At 45.5% G+C, this 23,908-nt stretch overlaps 1 protein-coding gene across 1 annotated transcript in view; it reads left to right on the top strand.

Moving 5' to 3' along the window:
• The window catches only part of DOK5 (docking protein 5), a 161,269-nt gene extending 159,635 nt beyond the window's left edge, over positions 1-1,634 (top strand). The window contains exon 8 of the mRNA XM_029917093.1: positions 839-1,634. Coding sequence (XP_029772953.1) covers positions 839-903 — 65 coding nt within the window. The 3' untranslated portion in view covers positions 904-1,634. The remainder of the gene's footprint in view (positions 1-838) is intronic.
• Positions 1,635-23,908: the final 22,274 nt, after the last annotated feature.

The raw sequence follows: 23,908 nt of genomic DNA on the forward strand, positions 1-23,908 counted from the left end.
GGATGCAGAACTTGAGAGACTATGGAATGCTGAGAATGAACTGAGGGTTGGGGGGGAGGAGGGAGGGGGGAAAAGAGGTGGAGGTGATGGTGGAGGGCACTTGAGGGGAAGAGCACTGGGTGTTGTATGGAAAACAATTTGACAATAAAATATTAAAAAAAAAACAAAAAAAACACAAAGTCTTTGTCGTTAACGACGTTTTGCGGGACACCGTGCTCATTTGTCGCTTACTCACCAGGTCGCTTTTGCACAACAGGCAGCAGAGTTGAGCAGCTGCAGTGAGACAATACGGTCTGCAAAACCTGAAATATCTAGTATCTGGCCTTTTGTAGAGAACGTTGGCCACGCCCCACCTTCCTGGGAGCTGCCTTCCTGATTGCTTCACCTCTCCTCGTCTGGATCCTAAACCGGAAATAATAAGGCCTCCGTACAACAAAACTTCCTAAATCTAAATAGAATACTGTCTTATTTCTGGTCAGGTTTCCAAAGAGTGTCCTAGACCAAAAATTTCACAGTCCTACGATTCCTTCTCATTTCCCTCAAATACCCTGAATATAGGGGGTGATGGGAAATTTTAAAAACTGAGGAGAAATGTCGCTGCTAGTGGTCTGAGGATAGCTCAGTGCAAAGACCACATGCCAATGATATGGTAATCGTGTCGTCTCTCTGGACTCTCATTTGCATATCACTGTGTGGCCTCTGGGGGGGAAAATCCTGTGTTGTATATTACTTGTTTCTGTTGCGTAGAAACTTGTTGCTAGCTAATTCGACCTGGGGCTTTCATGAAATGTAACTGCCGTTTTAAAATTCTTTTATTTATCGTTTGTTTTTGGAAAAGATGTTGCCAGCCCTCTGAAGCTTCATCGGACAGAGACTTTTCCTGCCTACCGATCTGAGCACTGACAGGAGCTGCGCAGAGTGGCTGTGGGACGCGCTGGGGATGCATCCGCCACCGCAGATTCCGCCAGGCCATGCATCCGCCACCGCAGATTCCGCCAGGCCGCAGGATGATAGCGAGGGAAGCCAGGAAGCAAAGAATCTGAGAGTCCCCGGCTGATTGTGTGGTCATTGGGAAACAGCAATGCAATATTTGTCTTTTTCTTTCTTTTTCCCCCCCTTTTTTAAAAAATTGTAGCGTGATTGAACCATGCTCTATAGATTTCGACTTTTTGTTCCCTCTTTTACAGCTGGACAGAAAGGAGTCAATGCCGCAAGATGATTTTCTATTGTAGATACCGTGTCCCTTCCTCCTCCTCTGAATCTATCGTTTTGTGGATCTTGTGATTTCCCTTCTGAGTGTTTCAGTTGTATGACAGTCAGTACTGACAATAAAATGGCTCTTCCTTATTCGTTATTTGTCGATACCATTTTCCTTAGTTATTAACGTTACGGTTCTGCTTAACTACTGGAAGTTGTTTTTTATTATATTACCAATACGTTAAATCTGCTTGACTGACTCTTACCTGTGAGGTTAAGAAATACCTTCCAGGGGCCCTTGAGGATTCTCTGCGGGGTTATAATGTTGCTCTCACGTGGTCTGCCTCCAGTCGCCCACCTCCCCTTTCTAAAAGCCTTTGTTTTATTTGGAGTACCTTCATAAAACATTTTAAAATAAAAGCGCATTCTTCACCCCTTGTTCTTTGGATCCTGGCTATCTGGTTTTCTCTTATATTTCCAATATTTATAAAGGTATGTGAATCCCTTGCCTAGGAGCCACGAGCGTGGTCTGGCGTCGCATTCGATGTCTGTGCAGCCATCACAGAGCTGCCCGCTCCTTGGTGCTGCTGGTCTGTGCTGAGCATCTTCTAGTTCCAGACACTGCGCTGGATTGAATCCAGGGATGCAGGGGTAAAAAGGTGTGGGCCCTGTCGCTAAGGACTCTGAGGGCACAGGTGTATGACCAGGAAATAAAGTTGCAGTTATAACACAGAGTGACATCTGCTAAATGGGTCCCCTGTGGGCCATGTGCCTCTGAAGAGACGGTCACTCAAGTCCCCAGGCTTTCCCACTGGGAGCTACCGGATGAGAATTAAATCCTGGGCGCTCCTGGGGCTTGGAGCTTGGGGAGCAGGGCTGTGTGGGTTTCGGTCACCTCTCTGTTGTCAGCAGTGTTCTCTGATATGGTGCAGGGCATCTGATTAAGTTTGATACACAATGACTAATTTTTTAGCGTAAGTATATCCCAAACATTGCATGGAATGTAATTACACTAAAAATGGTTCACTGTGTACCTTAGATTGAAATTTGCTGGCATGGTCTGTATTTTCCTTTGCTAAATCTGGCAATCCTATTTCCCAGGCCAGAGACCTGGGCCTCACATATAGCTTGTGCTTGAAAACTATGTGATGATTGACTGGGTAGTTGAATCAACTCCTATCTTGGGGATAGAACGCTTTCTACAGGAGAGGCAAGTTAACACTGATTGTAGACTTCCTCGGTGCCAGGCACTGAGCGAGACCCTTCTAAAATTATTATTTCCCCCGGAAAATCCTATCCTGTGTTTTCTAGGGGAAAAAAGTGAATTTTACTCAACACCAAGCAAGGGCCAGAAAATGATTCGCTTTCACTTGTGCTCCATCCAAAACGTGCATGATTTCCCAAACTGGAGATTGAGCAATGAAACCCCAAAGACCCCGCTAAAATCCCAAGTTCGCCTGGCTAACTTCCCAGTTGGATCTGAGTTAGTTGGGATTTTCACGACACTGCTGCTTAGGAGTGTTTGTCTCAGAGGTGGAGAAGAGCCCAGGGGGAAGGAGGGTTAAGTTCAGCTAGGAACTAATTAGCGGATTAGGGACACATAAATGACACGGAGCTTGGCTGGGGTGCGTTTGTGTTCTGTGCTGGGCGCCGCTGCCTGTCCCGCTCCGTTAACTGGTCCGCCGTCTTCCAGGTGGATTCATAGTCATCTTTGAAAACTTCGGTTCGCCGCACACATGTGGTCACTTCCTCACCGTTTGTTGTCCTGACTCTAGCCGCCTCTTGTTTTATCTTCCTTTTCTCCCAAAACTGTCGCATTAGAAGTTCTCCCTGGTTCCCAAGGCCCCAGCTGCCAACACGGGGGCTTAAGCTGAAGAAGGAGATAAAGAGAATGGAGTGAAATAATTATAATTTTAATGAAGTCGAAGTTGCTGAAGCACGTCGAAAGCTAATGAGTGTGTATGGAAACGTTGCTGAATGTAGTTAACTACACATCAGGACCTCCTTTAGGGCTTAAAAATTTTTTTTTGAGAAAGCGTGCAAGTGGGAGAGAAGGGGTGGAGGGAGAGGGAGGGAATCTTAAATAAAAGTGGAACTCGATCCCACGACCCTGGGATCATGACCTGAGCCAAAATCAAGGGATGAACATTCAGCTGACTGAGCCGGCCAGGAGCCCCTAGGACTTTTTAAATATGAAACATATGGACCAAAAAAAAAAAAAACAAAAAACGGAGAGTTCTATTAGATTATCCTAATGGTTCTTATTTATTGTCAAGTACTTTGCTTGTATTATCTTATTGAATCCCCACAACAGGTCTAGGAGGTAAGTATAATTTTTGCCCCCATTTTATAGATGGGAAAACTGAGCCTTAAGGAGCCTAAATCATCTAAATAATACGCCCAAGATCTCTTAGCATTGCTAAAAGGTAAAGAAGCATGTTAACATTTTCAAGTTTATTTGCAAAACAAAACATTTTTTCAAGTTGATCTGAGCACAGTTTGTTTGAATTGGGCAGCACCAATCAGAGTGCTCCAGGGACAGGAGCCGGCAGAAGTTTTTATAGACGAGATGTGGAAGCAAAGCAAGGAAATTATTTGATTGACTCTAGCGTAAGTGGGTATTTTATCTGAGAAAGCTGCTTGTGATCGGCCGTTCTTAAACATTTCGTTTTCTAGGATTCTCACACCTTGACTCCGGCTTACCTTTGGTTTGTTTATGTTTCCGCTTGCTTACATAGGCTACCGGGCACAGCTCGACCTCATCCCTGCTTAATTACTTCAAAGCTACTCAAAGGTCGACTCCCATTTGAATCCAGGTGTTATGATTCCTGAGCCTGCTGTATAAATCCCTCACACATGCTGCATACTTTTCTTTAAAGGGCCAGGATGTAAATATTTTAGGCGTATGATCTCTGTTTTTGCTGTATTGCAAAAGCAACCACAGACAATACGTAAGCAGATAGGCATGTCTGTGTGCTGATAAAACTTTATTTACAAAAACAAGTGCCAGGCTGGGTTCGCCTACACTGCGGTTCGCAACCTTTACTCCAAGTCCTAAGAACCTCAAATACTCCCTTTTATTAGTTTCCAGTTTGGAACAGAAACCATGAGAGATTTAAACACTTTAATCTCAAGACTTAATAAGGGAAACAGTGACTTGAAATGATTTTTCTTTTCCTGATCTCTAACCCCGGTGGTGAACAAACATATTGTGTACGAAAAGGGGGTCTTTTGAAACTGTGGTGGATTTGTACCTGATTCAAGCTATATTCTAAAGCACTCTTGTCAACATTGGAAATGAACTAAATCTGGAGACTAAGCTATAGAATTCTTCTTAGACATAGTTGTTGCTTTCTGCTTTAATTACATATTAAGAAAAGAAACCTTTTCTGGGTGGAAGGTGATGTGGGGGGGGGGGAGGACCGGGAGTAAACTGCATATTCCCCTTTGCATGGTAGGCCAGTGCTATAAAGATCTTTTACCCAGATTAAGGTAGAATAATGTAGTTATTCAAATGCTTTTTTTTTTTTTTTTAAGAGAGAGAGAGGCAACGTGAGCAGGGGAGGGTCAGAGAGAGAGGGAGACACAGAATCCAAAGACAGGCTCCAGGCTCTGAGCTGTCAGCACAGAGCCCAATGTGGAGCTCGAACCCACCAACAGTGAGATCATGACCTGAGCCGAAGTAGGACGCTTAACCGACTGAGCCCCCCAGGCGCCCCTCAAATGCTTTCTAAAGTAAGACTGGGTTTCTGAAATTCATTCATTCATTTACCAAGTATTTACTCGAAATCATCCCTGTGTGTTGTAGTGGCTGAAAATAGTGTGAATGAAGCCAGAGCAGTGTACCTGGTCTGAGGATCTCAAATATTTCAGCCAATAGCTCAGGAAACAGAATGAAGCCAAAGAGAATGTAGATTTGTATAAAGTGACGTTTTAGAATTCCACTTGGGGACAGTCTTGACCTCTGAGGGGAGAGTACTGTACACCTACTAACCAGTGAACAACGTAGGTTGGAACTTGTGGGCCCACTTATATGTGGATTTTTTTTTAATAAATACTGTACAGTACTGGAAATACATTTTCTCTGACAATTTTCTTAACATTTTCTTTTCTTGCTTTATTAGCTTGCTTTATTGTAAGAATACAATGTATAATACATGTAACACAAAATATGTGTTAATTGACTGTGTTATTGGTAAGACTTGTAGGCAACAGTAGGCTGTTAGTCGTTAAGTTATGGGGGGAGTTAAAAGTTATGCTCAGATATCCAATCGAGTGGGGGCCAGTCTCTCTTCCTTCTGTGTTGTGCAGCGGTCAACCGTATGAACAAAATCTTCTTCCCTTTAGTCCCAGGAAAAATATGGCCATTTTCAGATTTCCAGTAAGACAGCAAACTCAATCCTTTCCATTCATATTAAGGTTTTAAATTCTTTTCTTTAAACATTGGAGGTGAGGCTGCCCGTCTTCTGATGAAAGTCAACAGTTGGCTGAGTTCAGAGTGAGCTCATCGGCCCAATCTGTGATGATTTGGTTCAGCCAAGGCAGGACCCGTGCTAACATTTGCCTACAGCTGTGCTGAACAGGATGGAGCCACTGCATTCTACCCTCTGAGCTTATAGTTACCAAACGTTGGCAGATGATCGTTCCGTCCATCTGGGGTGGAGCCCGTGAGTCTACATTTTCAGTCAGCATCTCTAGGTAATGCCAAAGCCGGTGGTATGAAATTCCATTTTCAGAAACTTCCGCGCCCGCCCCCCCCCCCCGAGATAGAAATGGAAAGTTCCCATCAGGTGAGAGCACTTGTGGCCATCAACAAGGCGTTCTTAACCAGGACGCCCCCAGCAAGTCACCGGAAGAGCCAGGACGCGGGGGGACACAGGCATTCGTCCACACAGGTACAAGGGCGGGTCTGCGCGTGGCTTGCACGCAGGGAGGGGACATGTGTCGTGGTTGTGGCTCATGGAAGTGAGCTCCTACGTGGCATTTTCGGTGCCTCTGCGATGGTGTCTTTGTTGCCATGACAACCAGGAAGGGACTCAGTTTGACCTTCTTTGTCTAAGATGCCTGAAGTTGCAGGCCCTCCTGCGCTGCTCTTTTTTTTTTTATAGGAAACCTCCAGCTAGGAGCTCCTTGTGAAAGCAGAGCACCGGCTGCAGAGGTGCAGAGGTCAGGCAGGGCAAGGAGGGAGCCGGGGTCCGGCTGGGGTTCATGAATCAGCACCGAGCCACCAGCTCGCCGGCCTCCACCCCTCCTCCTGCCCCAGCGTTCTCTCTTCCTTAGTGTGGATCAATGTCCTTTTCTTTGGCTTTTGGTACCGTTGCATTTCCTTCCACTGACAGGCAGGAGTTGCTTGGGGAGATTTAAGAAGGTGGCGTTGGGTAAAGATTGGTATTTTTTGTTTGGAGTTTTGCTGGACCATGGGGCTCGCCCCTGTGGCCCTGGATTGCCTAAGTGCCGTGTTCATTTTCTTGTTTACATTGGAAACCCTAAGAGGTGAAGAATCAGCTTTAATTATTTTTTTGGTGGGTAGTTACCCTCTCTAGGTCCCACCAACACAGTACACGTGGAAGCCCGCTAGAGAAAGGGTCTGCAACTGGCCAGAGTCGACCTTCTTCCTGCTTTTGTAAATAAAGTTTTATTGGCACAGAGCCATGCCCGTTTGTTTATATATTACCTGTGGCTGCTTTTGTGTGGCACCCGTAGAGCTGAAGGTGGTGGCAGGGCCATATGCCCTCTGTGGGAAAGGCTTGTGGGGTCCTGCTTTGTGTGACCTGTGCCCTCAACCAGCTGATGGCTTAGGTGGCTTGCTGGTGCACCTGTTCCCCATCTTCCGAGTTACCTGTGAAATCAATGCTCCCCGTGAACAGCACGTTCCCTGCTCCCTTTCACTGCAGAGGTCGTTGTTTCTGCTGTTCCTTACCTTCCTCCACTCCTGCAAAACCGACCCTTCAGACTTCAAATTAAACACCAGTCTGTTGATGTTCCTTCCTGAGTCTGCCCCAGACCGGACAAAGTCGCATCCTAAGCTTGTAGGAAGCGTCATTCTCAACATGAATGCGTGCTGTGTGTGCACATTTCACGTGGTTAGTAAATCATCTGCCTTTTCCGTGCTTCTCAAGCTCCCTGAGAGAAGGTGTTCCATCTCTTGGGCTTCGCTTTGTACCCTCGGCACCAAACAAAATACCTAGGGAATTTAGTGCATGCTCAATAAATACTCATTTTGTAAATAAATGGAAAATGAGAGCACAGCAGATGCATCATTAAATCATGATATATGTGATCTGGATTCTACCTCTTTCTTCGAGAACTTGCTTCAAATGCAGAAAGAAGACAATGTTATTCTAAGAAACACGGACAACCAAGAAAGCGTGTTGTGTTGTTTCTTATGTTGCTTTCCTAAATGACCTAGAAGGGAGAGGAAACCTAGGACATCCCATAGTGGATTTGCTGTCAGTCCTACCTTCCCCATCATTAAACCTCTTGTATAGAGAGGTAGGCCCTAATGTTTCTGGAACTCCTATGGTGAACATAATCCTTACATCATGCCTGTGGGGTGGCCTCATTTTACGATGTAGATCCTAACGTGCTAAAACTTAAATCAACTTGTCGCCAAGACAGTCTAGCTCTATAGCGCCCACATTTTCCCACACTTGTGTTTCCCACTCTGTGTGCTGAGGTGCCCTGGGGTGCCACAGTGCACTCACAGACGTGCTGTGGGATATATTGAATTTCTGCCGGAGAAGGGGATACTCCAAATGTATTGGACCCTCGGGAATGACTCTTGGCTAGAGGCTATTCAGTTTCAACAAGACCACACTAAATCCACTTCTGTGATGCCATGTTTGTGCAGCTGGGTTTTGAGTAGCGGCTCTGATCAAAGGCAGAAAGGCTGCATGAAAATCCACGTGGGCAAGGACCTGAGGGGGTCGGCGGGAACCGAGTCTTAATCCCAAGGTTTGAAGAGCGTCAATGCCGGACAGACCACATCCCCTTAGCAAGGACTTGTGATTAGTTAAGAATAAAAAGTCTTTCCTTTAGATTTTGTTGCATTTTTTTAAATGGCTACTAATCTGTCAGGACACAAATACTGAAGTTCTTTGGATGAACCTAGAAACTTGATAAACGAGTGCCAGGAAGAGACTCCCCAGATCTTAAGAGCACTGTGGGCAGAGGAGAGGTGAGAACCCCCGTCTCCCATCCTGTCTCTGCCTTGGCCACAGCCCCAGATGCAGGCTCCAGGGGCAGCCCCCCGGGGCTGTATTGAGAACCCCCGGCAGGGCAGTTTCAGGGGCACACTGCAGGCACTCACACAGGGATTCATGCCCTGAAGGGCTCTGTACTTGGTTTAATGCTTTAGCCATCCTGATATTCTTGTACTTGTTTTTAATCTTTGAACTTGTGTTTGTGAGTGAAGTCCAACGGGACAGTGGAGCACGTCTATCAGCAGGGAAGGTAGTTGAGGCGTGAAGTGTCCACTGGCTGGTCCTCAATGCCTTGTTTGTGAGCAGCACTCTTGATGCCCCATAAACACAAAATTCCCGTGGACCCAGAGGTGTGGGAGTTCAGTGAGCCCCAAAGCAAGTTCAAGATCAGTGTGTTACATCCATCACCAAGGAAGCAGGGCCCTTTCCCTCTGAACCTGAACTTGCTTCAAATGCAGAAAGAAGACCATGTTCTTCTACGAAACACGGACAACCAAAAAAGTGCATTGTTATTTCTTATGTTGCTTTCCTATATGACCTAGAAAGAAAAGGAAACCTAGGGCATCCCATAGTGGCTTTTGCCTTGAGTCCTTCCTTATCCATCATTAAACCATTAAACCTAAGCTACAGTGTTGCTGCTGGAAGCTTCATGCATCAGGATGTGAAAATAAAATAAAATCACTGTGTTCACTGTGTGTGGCGTTTCCCCTGCTCTGGCAAGAACCAACCAGATCTGCACGTTGGAGCCACAAAATGGGAGCCGCGCAGTTTTGCTGATTCAGCATGTGAATTACATGTTCTGACATTACCATTTCAGATGAAGACGGCACTATATAAAGGGGACCAGTAAAACTCATGCCACTAACTCAGAATGTTAATTTTTCTTACGATCACATTAATAGCAAGTTAGAAACACAGTGACAGATTGAGAGCAAAGAAGGAAGAAAGGAAAACACTTTCCATTTCAGTACCTTAAGTGGCACGTCTTTCCTGCTCTTTGAACAAGTGCGTTTTTGTTTTGCACCTGGTCTTTCAAACGCTGTGGCCCGTCCCCGTGCACACAAGATGCCCCTGGAAGAAAGGGCAGGGAGAGCAGGACAGAGGATTCTGCCTCAGGTGTCTTTTCCTGCCTCCTTCCTGCTTCCACATGTGGCTCCCACCCAGAACTGTCGCTGGCCTCTTAAACCCTCCAGACCAGTCATTCAATAATCAACCTCCATTGAAGACACTGGGCTGGGCGCAGTTCCTATTTTGTGCAAATGTCACAGTGACTGCACCTCGCTAAATACTGTAAAATTATTTTCCTCATCACTGAATTCCTTTTAGAGTTGTACCTTCCTAACAAAGAAAGAAAGAAGCATTTGGTTATCAAAGGAAGCCAGCCCCCAAATTTACTTTCCTTCAGCTGTCATGTAAATTGTGAGCCAGAGGCCTGGCTGGATGGCTTTGAAGATAAAGATCACAGTGCCGTCCTAGAGAGGCTTCAATAGGGTTTCTGATGATCCTGTGATTTACTTGGAGAAAGAAGAAAAGAGCAGAGAACAATAGAAAGAACTCTGCTCTGAAGTCCTAAAAGCCCAGGGTCTAATTCTAGTCCTCTCCTTGCCTGGAGGAAATGTCAGTTAATAGTGAGGGGGTCGGACAGGGCTAGAAGACCAGGATTTCCCCAAGTGCATTCCAGGAGATGCCAGTTCAGGTTGGGGGAGGGGCGGGCGGGGACAGGGGAGTTTTGTCCTTAAGTGAATTGTTGGTAAGTATAGAGTCAAACCAGTTTCTTTCCTGAGTGAACTTCTCAGAGCCAGACAGAGTAAACCCAATGTGATAGTCCAGAGGAGGCTGCGAGATGAGAACTTTTGTTGTGCCTGGACCTCCCTCAGCTGGGCTGGACTCGGTAGCCTTCAGTGGCTACCAGCAGGTGAAGGCGGGTCTCCTGGCTCTCACACAGGCATTGGATGGCTGTTTACAATGCAGGTGTATCCAGTTCTCAGGCACCTGCTAACAGAACCTCGCCATCCGGCACAAAAACAGTGATGTGGCCCAAGTGACGAGCTCATGCTTTCAGATGCTCTGATTGTGTTGCGGGGTAGAGAAGTTACTGAGACGGACAGGACGGTATCCTAGCAGCAAGACTGAGCTGAGGTTCTAGTGGGAGGTAGGGATCTCCCAGCTGTCAACTGGGAGAGAGGACCAGGGAGGGATCTTCAGCCTCAAGGCGCCCATTTTGCCACGTGAAGGTTCTCGGGTCTGCAGGAGTCTTACTCCCTAATCCTGGAAGGGATCTGAATGTCTACACACCTCAGAATGTCTAGCTATTCTCTGTACTCTTGGACATCCCTTTATTTGGCCAGAAAAACCACTTCTAACATCCATTATGCTGATGAGCAAAACCTCTGGGTGACCGGTAAAAAAGATTGCAGACTCCACTGTTGGAGTGAGGGATTTGATGAGTACTTCTTTTGTGCGTGTTTTGCTTTTATTTTTTGCAGATCCCAACTCACAAATTCTAGAAGGCAGGTTCCAATTAGGCCATTGCAAGTATGAAATGTGTAGATCAAACCAAGCATCCTCCAGTATCACACTCTGCGTTGTTTTTACTAGTTTAAAGTTTATCGCAGATACTACAGTAGTTTCTGAAATTTAGGAGAGCTCTTTGTCCTGGAGCATCTTTTGGGATTGGGGTTCTGAGGACCCCACTTTAGGGACCGATGGGTGGGAGGAAAGACTTTCCATCTGGGAGCCTGCCTCTCAGTTACGGCGTGGTCGTGTTACTCTGTGCAACTCACTTAACCTCTCTGTGGATTCTTGGAGTCTCCTCTCAATGAAATAGGATAAGAAAATAATTAAAAATGCCCTGTAGCCCACTCTGCAAGAGAGCGAGAACTGGAAAAGTTCCAGAGATGGCTGAAACGCAGACCCTTGACCCAATATCCCCGTCTATAAAACAACGGCGCCAATTCTCCTGTCCATTTGGCTAAGACCACATGAAGTCATAGGTACGAAAACGCTTTGACAATTATAAAAATACTTCAACTTCGGAGTTCTTCCAAAATCTAGTGCCTCGTCTCCAGGATGGCATGAAACGAGAGACTGTGTTTAAAATCAAAGATACTTCCAGTCTCATTTGTGAGACCGCCGTCATGTCCATGTTGTAGAAGAGAGAAAAAGGAAATTAAAACTTGAGAAATTGCTATTTTCCCGAGATTTTTAATGAATTATCTCGTTTGACTTCCACCTACACATGAGTGGATTTTATTTTAGGAAGAGGAAGCTGAAATACAGAGGGGGAGAATAATTACTCAAATCCTCACAGCCAGTAAGGAGGAATGGCCTTGAATTGAGCTGGTCAGAATTCTAGAAGAGGCATTGCTTCTACTACAATGAGTAATTGCATTGCTCTACTTGGCCTTGGTGTTCCTTGCTGTGCAATGGGACGATGTTGGCTGCGTTTCCATAGTGTGCCAGTGAAAATAACAAGCGGGCTTTTCACTATATCGTTGAGCTGTCAGTAATAAGAGACAGACTGGGGATTTTTTACTGAGAAAATTAGTAATGATCATATTTAAACCGAAGGCCTAATTCAAATGCCTACAGGGGGCCAACAAGTAATGTCAGTGAGGGAGGCTGGGCCAGCTCTGGCAGTAGTGGAGACCAGGAAGCCTGGTTCAGTGGGGCAGCCAAATGATGCTAAATTGTCAGGGGTTTTGTTTGGGTTTTTGTGTCTTTGGTTAATGAACATCTGAAACTCTGGATTTGTCGAATTTCCAATTTTTAAATCTTGGAAAGGAACATAAATCAATAAAGTATCTGTGCTAGTTAATGTTTCATAGGTCCAAGGGTAGAAGGAAAAATAAATGTCTGTGAGCTAACATCTATAGTAGGTCTACCATTTAAAGCCCTAAATTACGTTGGATTTGCATTGATATAAACTATGGTCATTAGCGATTACTAATATAATCTTACAAGTGGGGAAGGGGACCAAGTGGTGAAATGCATCAGGAGGTGGCACCATGATTCTCTGGGTAGGACAAGGGGATCTTTCTTCTTTTAATCTTGTTCTAATGATATAATATTTTTGTTCCTTTCCCCCTTCTGAGCCACTCGGAGGCTTTAAAGCCCCGATCCCTTAATTCTTCTTCCTTAGCAATGGCAGCATGGGAAATTCTGTCAGAGATATGATGGTTCAGTAATGCCTTTGTCCAGATGCTATTAATCAACTAGCAGGTGTGGTGAAACCACAGTTTTCCAGAACGAGTAGAAATGCTGAGACCTTGGTCTTTGCTTGAAGGTCCCTTAAATTTGTTGAAAAGGAACTTTGTTGGTGGTTATTCATCGGCCTTCTTATGGAAAAATCAAACCGATATGGTATTGCTTTGGTCTGTAGTGTTATTTGATATGTAACATCTAACATCTGTCAAAACATCGAAGATCTATTTCTACTGGTGGCAGCAGCAGATTGGATCCAACATTTAAGAGTGACAAATAGTCATTGAAGCCAAAAGACTCTGCGAGCGCTTAGAGGGAATAGAAAATGAAGGCTCTCCTCCTCATGGGAGGTCTTGCCCCCCAGGGTTAAACGGTGGGCCACGGAACCAGACAGTCGGCCTCCTTTTCACTCTCAACGCTTCTGACACAAAATGTCTATATTTTTTTCCCATACCAGTAAGCAGTTACTGTACCAACCGGGCATCTTACAGCTCAGTTCTGAGTCTAAGTCCCTAGAGTCAGTGCAGACCCCGAGGGTGGAAGTTTCAGTCCGGAAGACTTGCCCTTGTCTGGTTGCTGCCTATACTTCTGACCAACTGGCTATGAATTGGAGATTCCCAGGACCCCTGATTTGCTAGATCAGCTTAGAATTGGGGAAGGCACTTGACCTACTGTTACCAGTTTATTATAAAGGCTGCAATTCAGGGGCAGCCAAATGGACGCGCTGCCAAGGGCACAGCATGAGGAAAAATCACGGAGCACATCGCCCTCCCAGGAATGTAAGGTGTTCACTAATCCCTTTCCAAATACTGTCACTCAGGGGCTTCTGTGTAGGTTTCATTGCCTGGCCATAGTTGACTAAGTTATTGGCCATTGGTGATTAAACTCAATTTCCAGTCTCTCCCTCCCCAGAGGTCGGGGGTGGGAAAGTTCTGATCTTCTACTCATGTCTTGGTCTTTCTGGCAATCAGTCCCAACCTAAACTCTATCCCTCAGGGATTCCGAGTATTTAAGACCAAATGGGTATTATTGTGTCAGGGTTGACTCTAGATTGATTCTCCCCTTCAAACAGCTTATTAGCTACATGAACTTGAACAAGTGGCATTACCTGTGCACACCTCAGTTTCTTCATCTCTAAAATCCCTATAACTCTAATTCAGAGTATGGTTGTGATTGCTGAGTAAGGTTATAAGGCCCTGGTATCAGTTTTGATGGTGACGGGTATCTATTTTGATGACCGGCCAATAAAGGTGTTTAGCTCTTGGCTTCTTAGATGGTATAAGCGTTCTGATAATATGTCATTTGAATGTGAGGAAATTCCAAATCTAGTACATCACTGGCATTTCACTAACCATCACCATTCTCTTCAACAATCAGCATTTATAACACTCCAATTAACATATCCACTTTTTGTACAGCTTGATGAATTTTGACAAATGTACACTGCTCTATAACCACCACCACAATCAAGGTCTAGAACATTCCATCACCTCAAAATTTCCCTCCAGCCCATTTGCTATCTGTTTCCCCTGTGGCCCTAGGAAACCATTTATCTTTTTCCCCCTAGTTTTATCTCTTCTAGATATAAATGGAATCCTACAACATCTAGTATTCTTAACCTGTGAGTAAAATAAATGTAATGTGTCAAAGCCAGCATTAAAAAAACTGAACCAGAAAAATATCAGAATGAATCCTATTTAGTAATGGTAAGGATATGATCTAAAATTTTTGGGATGTGTGTGTGTGTGTCTGTCCTGTAGCATATCATAAGCTACATTTCTCATGGTGTGCCCAAATTGACAAAGTTAAAGCAAAAGAACAAAAAACACAATCCTAATCTGATAGTCTTAAAATTATCTCTGATACATAGAAATAATTTCCATTTCACCTGTCACCTGAGCCAGTTTTGGGCCAGAGGACTAGAGATTGGATAGACAGCTAATGAGTTACTGGGTGTTCACCATTGACCCAGGGGCAAAGCTCACACACTATCTCATTTAATCCCCCCTGTAAGCCTGAAATTCCAGAGGCCTTTTACAGGTGAGGATGGCAAGGCTAAGTTCAAGTCCTCCCAACCAGCAGCTAAAATTCAAAGTGTGGGAGATTAAGATTAACCACTGGGCACGTGGTTAGAGAGCTGATAGGACTAAGGAAGGTAAAGAATAGGAGCAAAGACACAACTTGGCCTAGTAGCAGCCGGAAATGGGATTTATTTTATCAAACTGCAACTGGACCAATCCTAAGTAGGAATTGCCACGTCCAGTGCGGGACTCATGAGTCGGAGCAGGCAGGAGAAGATGAGCGTTCTGCCCACAGATACGGTGTGAAGGTATCCAAAGTGGGATGATTGAGACCATGGGCTTTGGCCTCACACCCAGATTCTCATTCCTGCTCTGCCACTTACGGGGTCTTTGACTTCTAACAGGACCCTTACCCTCTCATGAAGTAGGAGCCCCCCACAACGATTTTGTGCAGATCCGCGTAAAGTAGGGTTTCTCAACTTTGGCACTATGGATATTTGGGGTAGATGATTCTTCATTGTGGGGGAAAGTTCTGTGCACTGTTTGGTGTGGAGCAGCCCCCTGACTGCGACTTACTAGATTCTGATAGTGACACCCACCACCCAAAATATGCCCTGTTGCCAAATGTCCCTTGGAGGGGAGGGGCAAATTTGCCCCCATTTTAGAAGCACTAAAAGAAAGCAAACCAGATGGTGGGTGTACCCTAATCATCCCAGAGCAGAGCAGCAGAATAGTTTCCTGAGTCATGGTCCTAGTTCAATTTACAAACACAGACTGTATGTTTTAATCACCAAGAACAGCGCTCTGTGATAAGGATCCCATGTATCTTGCTGTCCAGTGTTAGAGGCCTAGATGAGCAGAGTTTCAGGGAGCTGGGTCAGGAGAGCACTCGGAGGCATTTTCTGCCTGTTGGGCTGTGCAGCAATGTTCTTGTTAAGGGAATAACACTTGAGGTAGAAATTAGCACGTTGATAAGATTTAGCCAGGCAGCAGTAGATGCGAATGACACACCTATTTTTGTTGGCCTAGAAAGACCAGACTAGTGTCTTGTACTAGCAAATAAGTGATTTATAAAAATAAATACTGCCTGGGGAAGCGGTTACTGCAGAAATGTTAGCAAACACACAGCGTGACATCACGTCATTTTCTCATTTCACCCAGGTACTAACAGAGGGGAGCTGGCCCAGATTCTCTCATTCTGGTGGAACCTCCAAACTCTATCCCTGTTTTCTGTGAGACTCAAACTTTCCTGAACTGAGTTGTGTTTTCAAAGATTTGATCATTCACAGGTGCCTGAGTGGCTCGGTTGGTTAGGTATCCGACTAAGGTCAGGTCCTAATCTCGTGGTTTGTGACTTTGAGCCCTGTGTCGGGCTCTGTGATGACAGCTTGGAGCCTGCTTCAGATTCTGTCTTTCTCTCTCTCTCAAAATATAAAAAACCTAAAACAATTTAAAAAAAAAAGATTTGGTCATTCATTAGGAATGAAGAGTTTTGTTATATAGGAATTATCGCTGTGGAAGCCAACACTGTCTCCTCCCATCTTTCTCTCTCACACTAACACTTGTCCTCACAAACCTGATTTTCTTTGGGGGAAGCAATGATGCCTCTGGAGAGTACAGTGAAATCTTGGTTTTTGGGCATCATTTGTTTAAGAAACACGCTTGTGATCCAAAGCACTTGTATGTCAAAACAAATTTCCCAGTAAGAAATAATGGAAACTTAGATGATTCGTTCCACAACCCCAAAATAGTCATATAAAAATGATTACAATAATGTAATAGAATGTAAAATTATTTTACAAATACAAAATCTAAAAAAAAATAAACAAATTAGCCTGCACTTCCCTTTGAAGACCTCCATGGCTGGTGTGAAGGAGACGAGAGAGGAGGGCCAGGGTGTTGGATGACATTCACAATCCCCAATGGAATCAGTCCTATCTATTGAAATCTTTCCTTTTCGTGCAACTTTAGCAAGGAACCTATCCAATGACACAGAATGAAGCAAGCATTCCTAAGCTTACTGTGGTCTGGAAAAGCAAAGGGCTGTCCATAGGTGCTTGGAAGTGACAAAAAATACACTAGGGACAGTTGTGGGCACCTTCCAATGTTCTGAAAAATTACTGATTTCTGCCAGACCCCTCGGCCTGAGACCAAGCATCTGAGCATGAAAGACGATCACCCACGATCCCGCAGAGAGAGAGCAAGAGCGAGGGAGAGCCACCATTAGCTCAGTGGTGATCATGTGACTCATTGAAAGACAGCGCTCGTTTATCAAGTTAAAATTTATTAGAAATGTTTGCTCACAGAACAAATTACTCGCAAGCCAAGGTTTTACTGTACTTTTGCCGATTTTGTGGAATGAAAGGAATGAGACCCAAATCTGACCTGCAGAAGGCTCCCTTCTCTAGTAAAATAAAGCGTCTGGAGATGAAGGCTTCTATCCTTGAGCCTTGGCACTTTCCTCTTAATCTTGTCTGGAACAAAAATGGGACACCTTCTCCTTCCATGAGGAGCAAAGACCTGTGGTAAGAACACCAGAGAGGAAAGTCAGAGAAGCGTGGGTTCTCTGTGCACAGACCCCCCCTAGCCCCCCATGAATAGCTCTGTAATCCTGGACTACGCTCATCTGGAGATTTCATATAAAAATTTTTCTTTTTTTGTATTTTAATTTGTTTTACATTTATTTATTTTTTGGGAGAGATAGTGAGACAGAGCATGAGTGGGGAGGGTCAGAGAGCAGGAGACACAGAATCTGAAGCAGGTTCCAGGCTCTGAGCTAGCTTTCAGCACAGAGCCCGATGCGGGGCTCGAACCCACCAACCGTGAGATCATGACCCGAGCTGAAGCTGCACACTTAACTGACTGACCCACTCAGGCACCCCGAAAAATCTCTATCTGGGCAAGCCACTATAGATGGGTCTCTAGTATCTGAAATCAAACACAATCCTAACTGAGCTGTTAGGTATTTCATTCTGCAGCGTTTGGCCAGCGTTGTGAGGACCCCAGCCTTGTAGCACTTGAACTGAGTACATCATTTTTGTGTGTGGTTTTTCTGGTTGATGTCATCTGCACACATGTCTGCCTTCTCTGTTAGGTGAGGTGGGTACGGGGCCCGGGATGCCTGGGACCCACAGCACCTTTAAAGGCCCATAAAAATCTTTTACTTTCTTTTAAAATCAGAGGGAAAAAAATCCAATTTGGGCTATATTGGTCTTTTTTAAAAACTCAGCCATATAATTTTTAATAGCATTTTATGGAAGAAGGGACCCATGAACGCAGAAGTATTTATGGCCCATGAAAGTCACTGTATGATATAGGATATGTCTTCACTTCAAGAAAGAACTGGGCTCCTTTGCTGTTCATTTTCCATTCCCAGTCTTCCTTCTGTGGCTACAAGAACACGCCTCCATTCGACGGAGGAAGCAGGGGGCACTGGGACGGCTCCTGTGTTCAGCAGAACTGTGTCCGGCATGACTGTTTTGGTGAGGTTGTTCTCGGGCATCGGTTCTATAAAACGGATTGATTGATTCTTGTGTTTATTCAGCAGTGATTTGAAGGCCCACGATGCAGCAGGCACTGTGTGCAGAGTACTGATCTTTTTATTTTATTATTTTTTTTTTGAGAGAGAGTGCCAGGAAAGAGAGAGACAGACAGACCTAGGATCCGAAGCAGGCTCTGTGCTGATAGTACAAAGCCCAATAAGGGGCTCAAACCCACGATCCTTGAGATCTTCACCTGAGCTGACGGTGGCTGCTCGACCGACTGAGCCACCCAGGCGCCCCAGGATTGGGGATCTTTTGAGACCTGTGGGCGCTGATATACAGAAAACCCAGGATCTGGCACTCAGTCCTGCTTTTGTATTTCCTCCCGCGTGGCTGTGAGCTCCGAGCCCATCACTCAGTCCACCGTTCCTTCTCTCTCGCTGTGCGAAACATCGGAATTCAAAAGTGGCGTCTTCACAAGATGGAATCCGCCTCACTTTTGCAGAAGACCAGTGCTCTTGCCTTGAATTTAGTGACGGCTCAGGGCTCCTCCCCTCAATCATTACCGGCGTGTCTCAGCATTACTGCTCGAATGATGTTGTTCTGTAGACATGTTTGTAAAACTCATTCTCTAAGCAAAACAACCAGATGGCAGGGTAAGATCCGGTAATTCAAAGGCCTATTTAACTACCTTTCACTGGAAGAAGCTGTCAGAGTTTCAAACCTGGTTTATTTTTTTGTTGTCAGATTTTTTTCTTTTCTTTTTGCCTTATTATAACAACTCCCTTACAGATCCATCCGTGAAAACAATCGATTATTAGAAAACTGCATTTTTCTCCATTATAAGATTACACTGTGCCACATCAGAGCATCTTGAAGATGCTCTAGTAGGTTATAAACGTGCCAAATATAATTTGTATGCAAATATCTTAGGCAAAAGATCAGTTTTATTTATTTTTTCAATTGCATGCAGAAAAACACACCAAGTACATCTGACACATACCCATGATAGATCCTGCTGTGATAAGAAAACCTCCTAATGCAAAGTTGCCTGTAGAGAAGGAAAGGAAATTTCCCTTGTATCAACTTTAGATTCTCTATAAGAAATCACAGTTCTTCTTTTCTCCATGGAACAGAGATGCAAGATCACCTCCCCTCTGCTAACTGTCCCTATTTCCAACCGGTCTGTCCCCTGCCTGGTTCAGGAAGCCCAAAGAGGCACCAGAGAGAAGTTTTGGCCAATGGATTCCATCCGGGGACTGGAGTAATTCCGCTGAAGCCTTGTTGGTATGGAGTGAGTTAACTCGGTCATTGCCAGTTCTCTCCCACTCTCCTGTTGGGTGGGGAGGCAGGGGCCTGGGATGTACCCTTATGGGGCCATCCTGGTGGCTGGATAGTCCTTTCCTTATTCAACCCACAAGGATGACACCCGCGGTGTGCCTAGCCATGCACAGGACACCTCCTTTAGGAAGTCTGATAGTCTGAAGTTCCAAACATATTCAACACATGATTTAACTATAGAAACAAATAATTTGAGGGATGCTGGAATCCCCCAGATATGTCCTCTGTTGGGTCTTCCATTTCATCTTTTCTCAACATAAGGTTTTGCTTAAAGCTGAATGTACCCAGAGGAGCGGGGAGGAATCATATAATGAGTGATCGCATTCTCTTTGTCAAAGAAGCTCAGAGTAACACCTCCACATACACTCACTCGTTTATCTGTTCATCCCCTAACTGTGACTAGTACCCTTGACACGTGCCCAGCATCATGCTAGGTTCTAGGGACTAAGAAGAACCACGCATTGAGGTGATTTTTCTCAAAGAGCTTAGTACCATGCTGGAAAGCTTGAGGGGACAGAGATACAAGTTGAGCGTGGTGATCAAGCACTGATGGTGGGCGAGTCCTGGGTATTTTGGAAGCCCAGTAGAGGGGAACCTAACCCTAAATGGAATGGTCATGGAGGGCTTCCTGGAGGAGGTGATGCCTGAAGGATGCAAAAAGGTGTTGAAGCCCAAACAAGCATTGCCTCCTGGGCAGGTAGGTGTAGTGGAAGGAAGACAGGGGGACAGTCTAGAGGATTTGGGGAGCTCCAGGGGAGGATGAGGCCATGGGAGAGAAGCATAATGTTGGAGAATGGTGGGACAGAAAAGGTGGTAACTAGATTCAGCTGACTGACCATGGGGGGAGAGAGCCCAGCGTGGTAGCAGCGTTGGGTGTCTGGTGCCCGTGTGCCCCCTCTCTGGAGTGGCATGCACGAAACCTGCCCATCTCCTTGCCTGGCGTAGAAGCCCCTGGTCCCCCATCTCAAGGAACTCTCGAATAGGCCTCTGTGAATTCTTGCTAATGGCTCAGAAGAGGCAAGCGTGTGCAATGCACGGCTCATTCACTCACCCACCCATTCAGCAAGCGCTTAGCGAGGGCACGTTCTGTGCTTTAGATGTTGGCGGCACCGCAGCGAGTAAAACAGAACAAATTCTCTGCCACCGTGGTGCTTCTAGTGGAGGGAAGTAAGGAACACGTGATATCTCTGGTGTGGGGGCCATTGACAGGCGATGCCAAGGAAACCAAGCAGGCACGGCGGCCTGTTGTAATTCTAAGTAGGGCGCTCATGGAGCGTCACCATGAGATGACTTGGAGCAAAGACCTGAAGTGGGTCAACCTCAGTCTAGAGAAGAGCATTCTAAGAAGGGCACAGCGAGGGCAGAGTTGCGGGAGAGAAGGGAGCTGGGGTTGGGGGGGGGGGGGTCGTGGGGGTGCAGGCGCAGGGACTGTCGTCCAGGTGTGAGGAACCTCATGGCAAAGCTGGAAGGGCTGTGAGCCCAGGAAGCATCTTGATTGTCCTTGACCAGGTCGAACTGCGGAACAGGTGGCAGCGTGGAAGGTGTCCATCTCTAGCCCCGAACCGCGGAGGGATTTGTGTTCCCCGTAAGAACACGTGTGCCAGCCGTCTGGTCCCCGACACCCGTGTCCTGTCCAGCATCTTCTCCCCTTTGTCCTTGGACCTGCGCCTCTTCTGTCACTGCACGGAAAGGCAAAACCTACCTTTCGCTGGTGTGTTTGAACGAAGTCTCAGAGCGTCCAGTGTTTCCCTCACAAGTTTGAATAGAAAGCCCATGTTGTATAACTCATCCACCGTGACTTCCTTTCCGTGAGTTAGTGGGCTGACCGGATTATCTATGATGGGCCCAAGGATGCCACCTTCGTTGTTGGTGAGGATCGCGACGCGGCAGTTGCCTTCACTTCTGTACCCAATCCATCACAGCATTCTTTCCTGCCATGCTGGCGGAAAGGCCAAGGTCCTTAACGATGGCTTTCATAAAGTCTGTCATTCCGATGTCCTCCCCCCCCCCCCCACCGCCAGGCTCTTTTTTTTTCTCTCTTCCCCCCTCCCTGTCACTCTATGTCTTCTCCCTGAACCCTCCAGCTGCATCTCATTGAAGGCCTTTGCTCTGTCTGTCCCCTGCTTGACCACCTTCCACCAGCGACTCCCGTCCCTGATGTCCTTACATCTTTAAGGATTGTTGGTCAAATGAATCCTTCTCAAAGTCCTAACCTGACAGCTCTTGTTAAAAAAGTCCACTGCCCACCTCTGACCGCACCTCTGATTCCCAGGGCGCTGCTCAGTGGGTCTCCTTTCCCTTCCCACTTATTTTATGACTTGTCATTTATGATGCTTCCCCTCCTTAGAAAGTAAGTTATGTGCGGGCAACAATATTTATTCTGGTCACTGATCTGTTTTGAGCACCCAGGGGAGTATCTGGCACATAGTAGGTGCTCCGCAAATATTTGTTGAATGACTGATAGGTTCCTGAGTGAGAAAGATAGAGAACAGAGCACATAAAAAACACTGTTTCTGTGATAAGCGGTGGGTTTATATGTGTGCATGTCTTTACACCGATAGACATGTGCATGTGTAACTAGTGAAGGTGCGCGTGCATATGTAATGAGTACGTGTGTGCACATGCACACACAGCTCAGAGGGTGTGAGCAGACCACAGAGCCTACATATTATCTAGGTTGAGGAGTTGAGGGTAAATTTAAACTTTTTTTTAAATGAATATCAGTTAATGTTGTCTCATTCCCGCAGGGAATAAATATCACATTTGTACTCTGGAAAACATAAAATTTATAAAATATAGATTCTTGGTTTCTTTTTCTGGGGTATTGATTCTGACTTTGATTTTTATCAAATAAGATGGTTGAAACTAGAAGTGTGCTGGGCTTCCTTGAGACCATGAATTGCTTTCTGGTTGCCCGTCTCCGTGATGGTGTCTTGGAGGTCAGGTGTGCAGGGTCCGGGACAGCCTCCGGTTCAGGACGTGTCTGTCTGTGAGGAAGCGAAAAACCTTTCCGGCAGCAACGTTAGTGTGTTAGGCAGTGGAAACCCCTGCGAGCGCCAGACTAAATAATTACTAGTAGGCTCCCAACTCCCTATTACCGTTCAACTTCCCTGGAATTATTAAACTTTGTGTTTGTGTTGTTGTTTATATAAACTCCCCCTTTTCCCCTATTTAAACAGTCAAACAAGTACATCGTGGAAAATACAGAAATGGAGTCGGAGTAAAAATAAAATGAGCCTTTCTCTTACCAACTGTGTCTGACCACTTTCAACATTTTGTGGTTTCTTTTGCCAATTCTGTGCCTATATGTACAGTCCGTACTTAATTCAAAAATTATAATTATCCCTTATGAATAATTGCCTTTCTCATTCAAAATGATATGTGCTTTTTTTTTATTTGCTTGTTTTAATGTTTTAACTTATTTTTGAGAGACAGAAAGCATTAGCAGGGGAGGGTCAGAGAGAGAGGGAGACACAGAATCTGAAGCAGGTTCCAGGCTCTGAGCTAGCTTTCAGCACAGAGCCTGATGCGGGGCTCGAACCCACGAACCGTGAGATCATCAGCACCTGAGCCGGAGCTGGATGCTTAACCGACTGAGCCACCCAGGCACCCCAATAATATCAGCTTTTAGATCATTCAAGAAATTTCAAACACATGCTTTTTATTGGTTTCATGCTTCAGTTTATGAATTTTTCCTGAATGAATTGTGTCTCTACACTTGGACATTCGAATTGTTTCTGAAACGTGTGCGATCATCAGTGGTGTTGCAGTGAGAACTCGTGACGTTCACCTTTCGCTGTGAACCTTAGACATGGTACCACTGAGTCCAGGTGCATAGTCCTCTGCTTGTTTTCAAAAATAGTTAAACAAATTTACACTTTTTCTTTTTCTTTTTTTTTTTTTCCTATGTCTTTCTCCTTGCTAAAAACAAATACTACCATTGGACAAAACACAATTTTGGGTGAAAGCGATGCATGCTGGCACACCCGCTCGGAGGACCTGGGGTGGGATAGAAGGTACCAGACAGTGTTCTTCCCGGAATTGTCTCTCCTGTTGCCCTTGGATTGGGGAGATTTCCTTTGCACATTAAGGAATTGCTTTGTTTTTCTGTAGGGAACAAACTTGACCTTGGGCTAACTTCCCACCTGTGTCCTCTTGGGCGTCTGAGAAGACAGCAGGCCAGCAGTGACAGCAGGAAACACTGGTCAAGGTTAACATGACCGCCACCCAGTAGAGCAGGTAGTGCGCGAGCCTGGGAACAGTCATGAGTGAACTATAATTATATGATGAGAAGCAGAAGTTTGAATTCCCTTTTGGGTGACCATCCCTGTCACTGGGCATGTTCCTTACACTGAAGAGAAGTCCCTTATGCTGAATTCCTGGCTTGCTCACGTTCCTGGACTGTGGCGGGGGTGGGGGTGGGGCACTAAGGGTGCGCGACGGGAATCTTGCCTGTGTGTTA

Source organism: Suricata suricatta, chromosome 12 (genome assembly GCF_006229205.1).
Source record: "Suricata suricatta isolate VVHF042 chromosome 12, meerkat_22Aug2017_6uvM2_HiC, whole genome shotgun sequence".
Lineage (NCBI taxonomy): Eukaryota > Metazoa > Chordata > Mammalia > Carnivora > Herpestidae > Suricata > Suricata suricatta.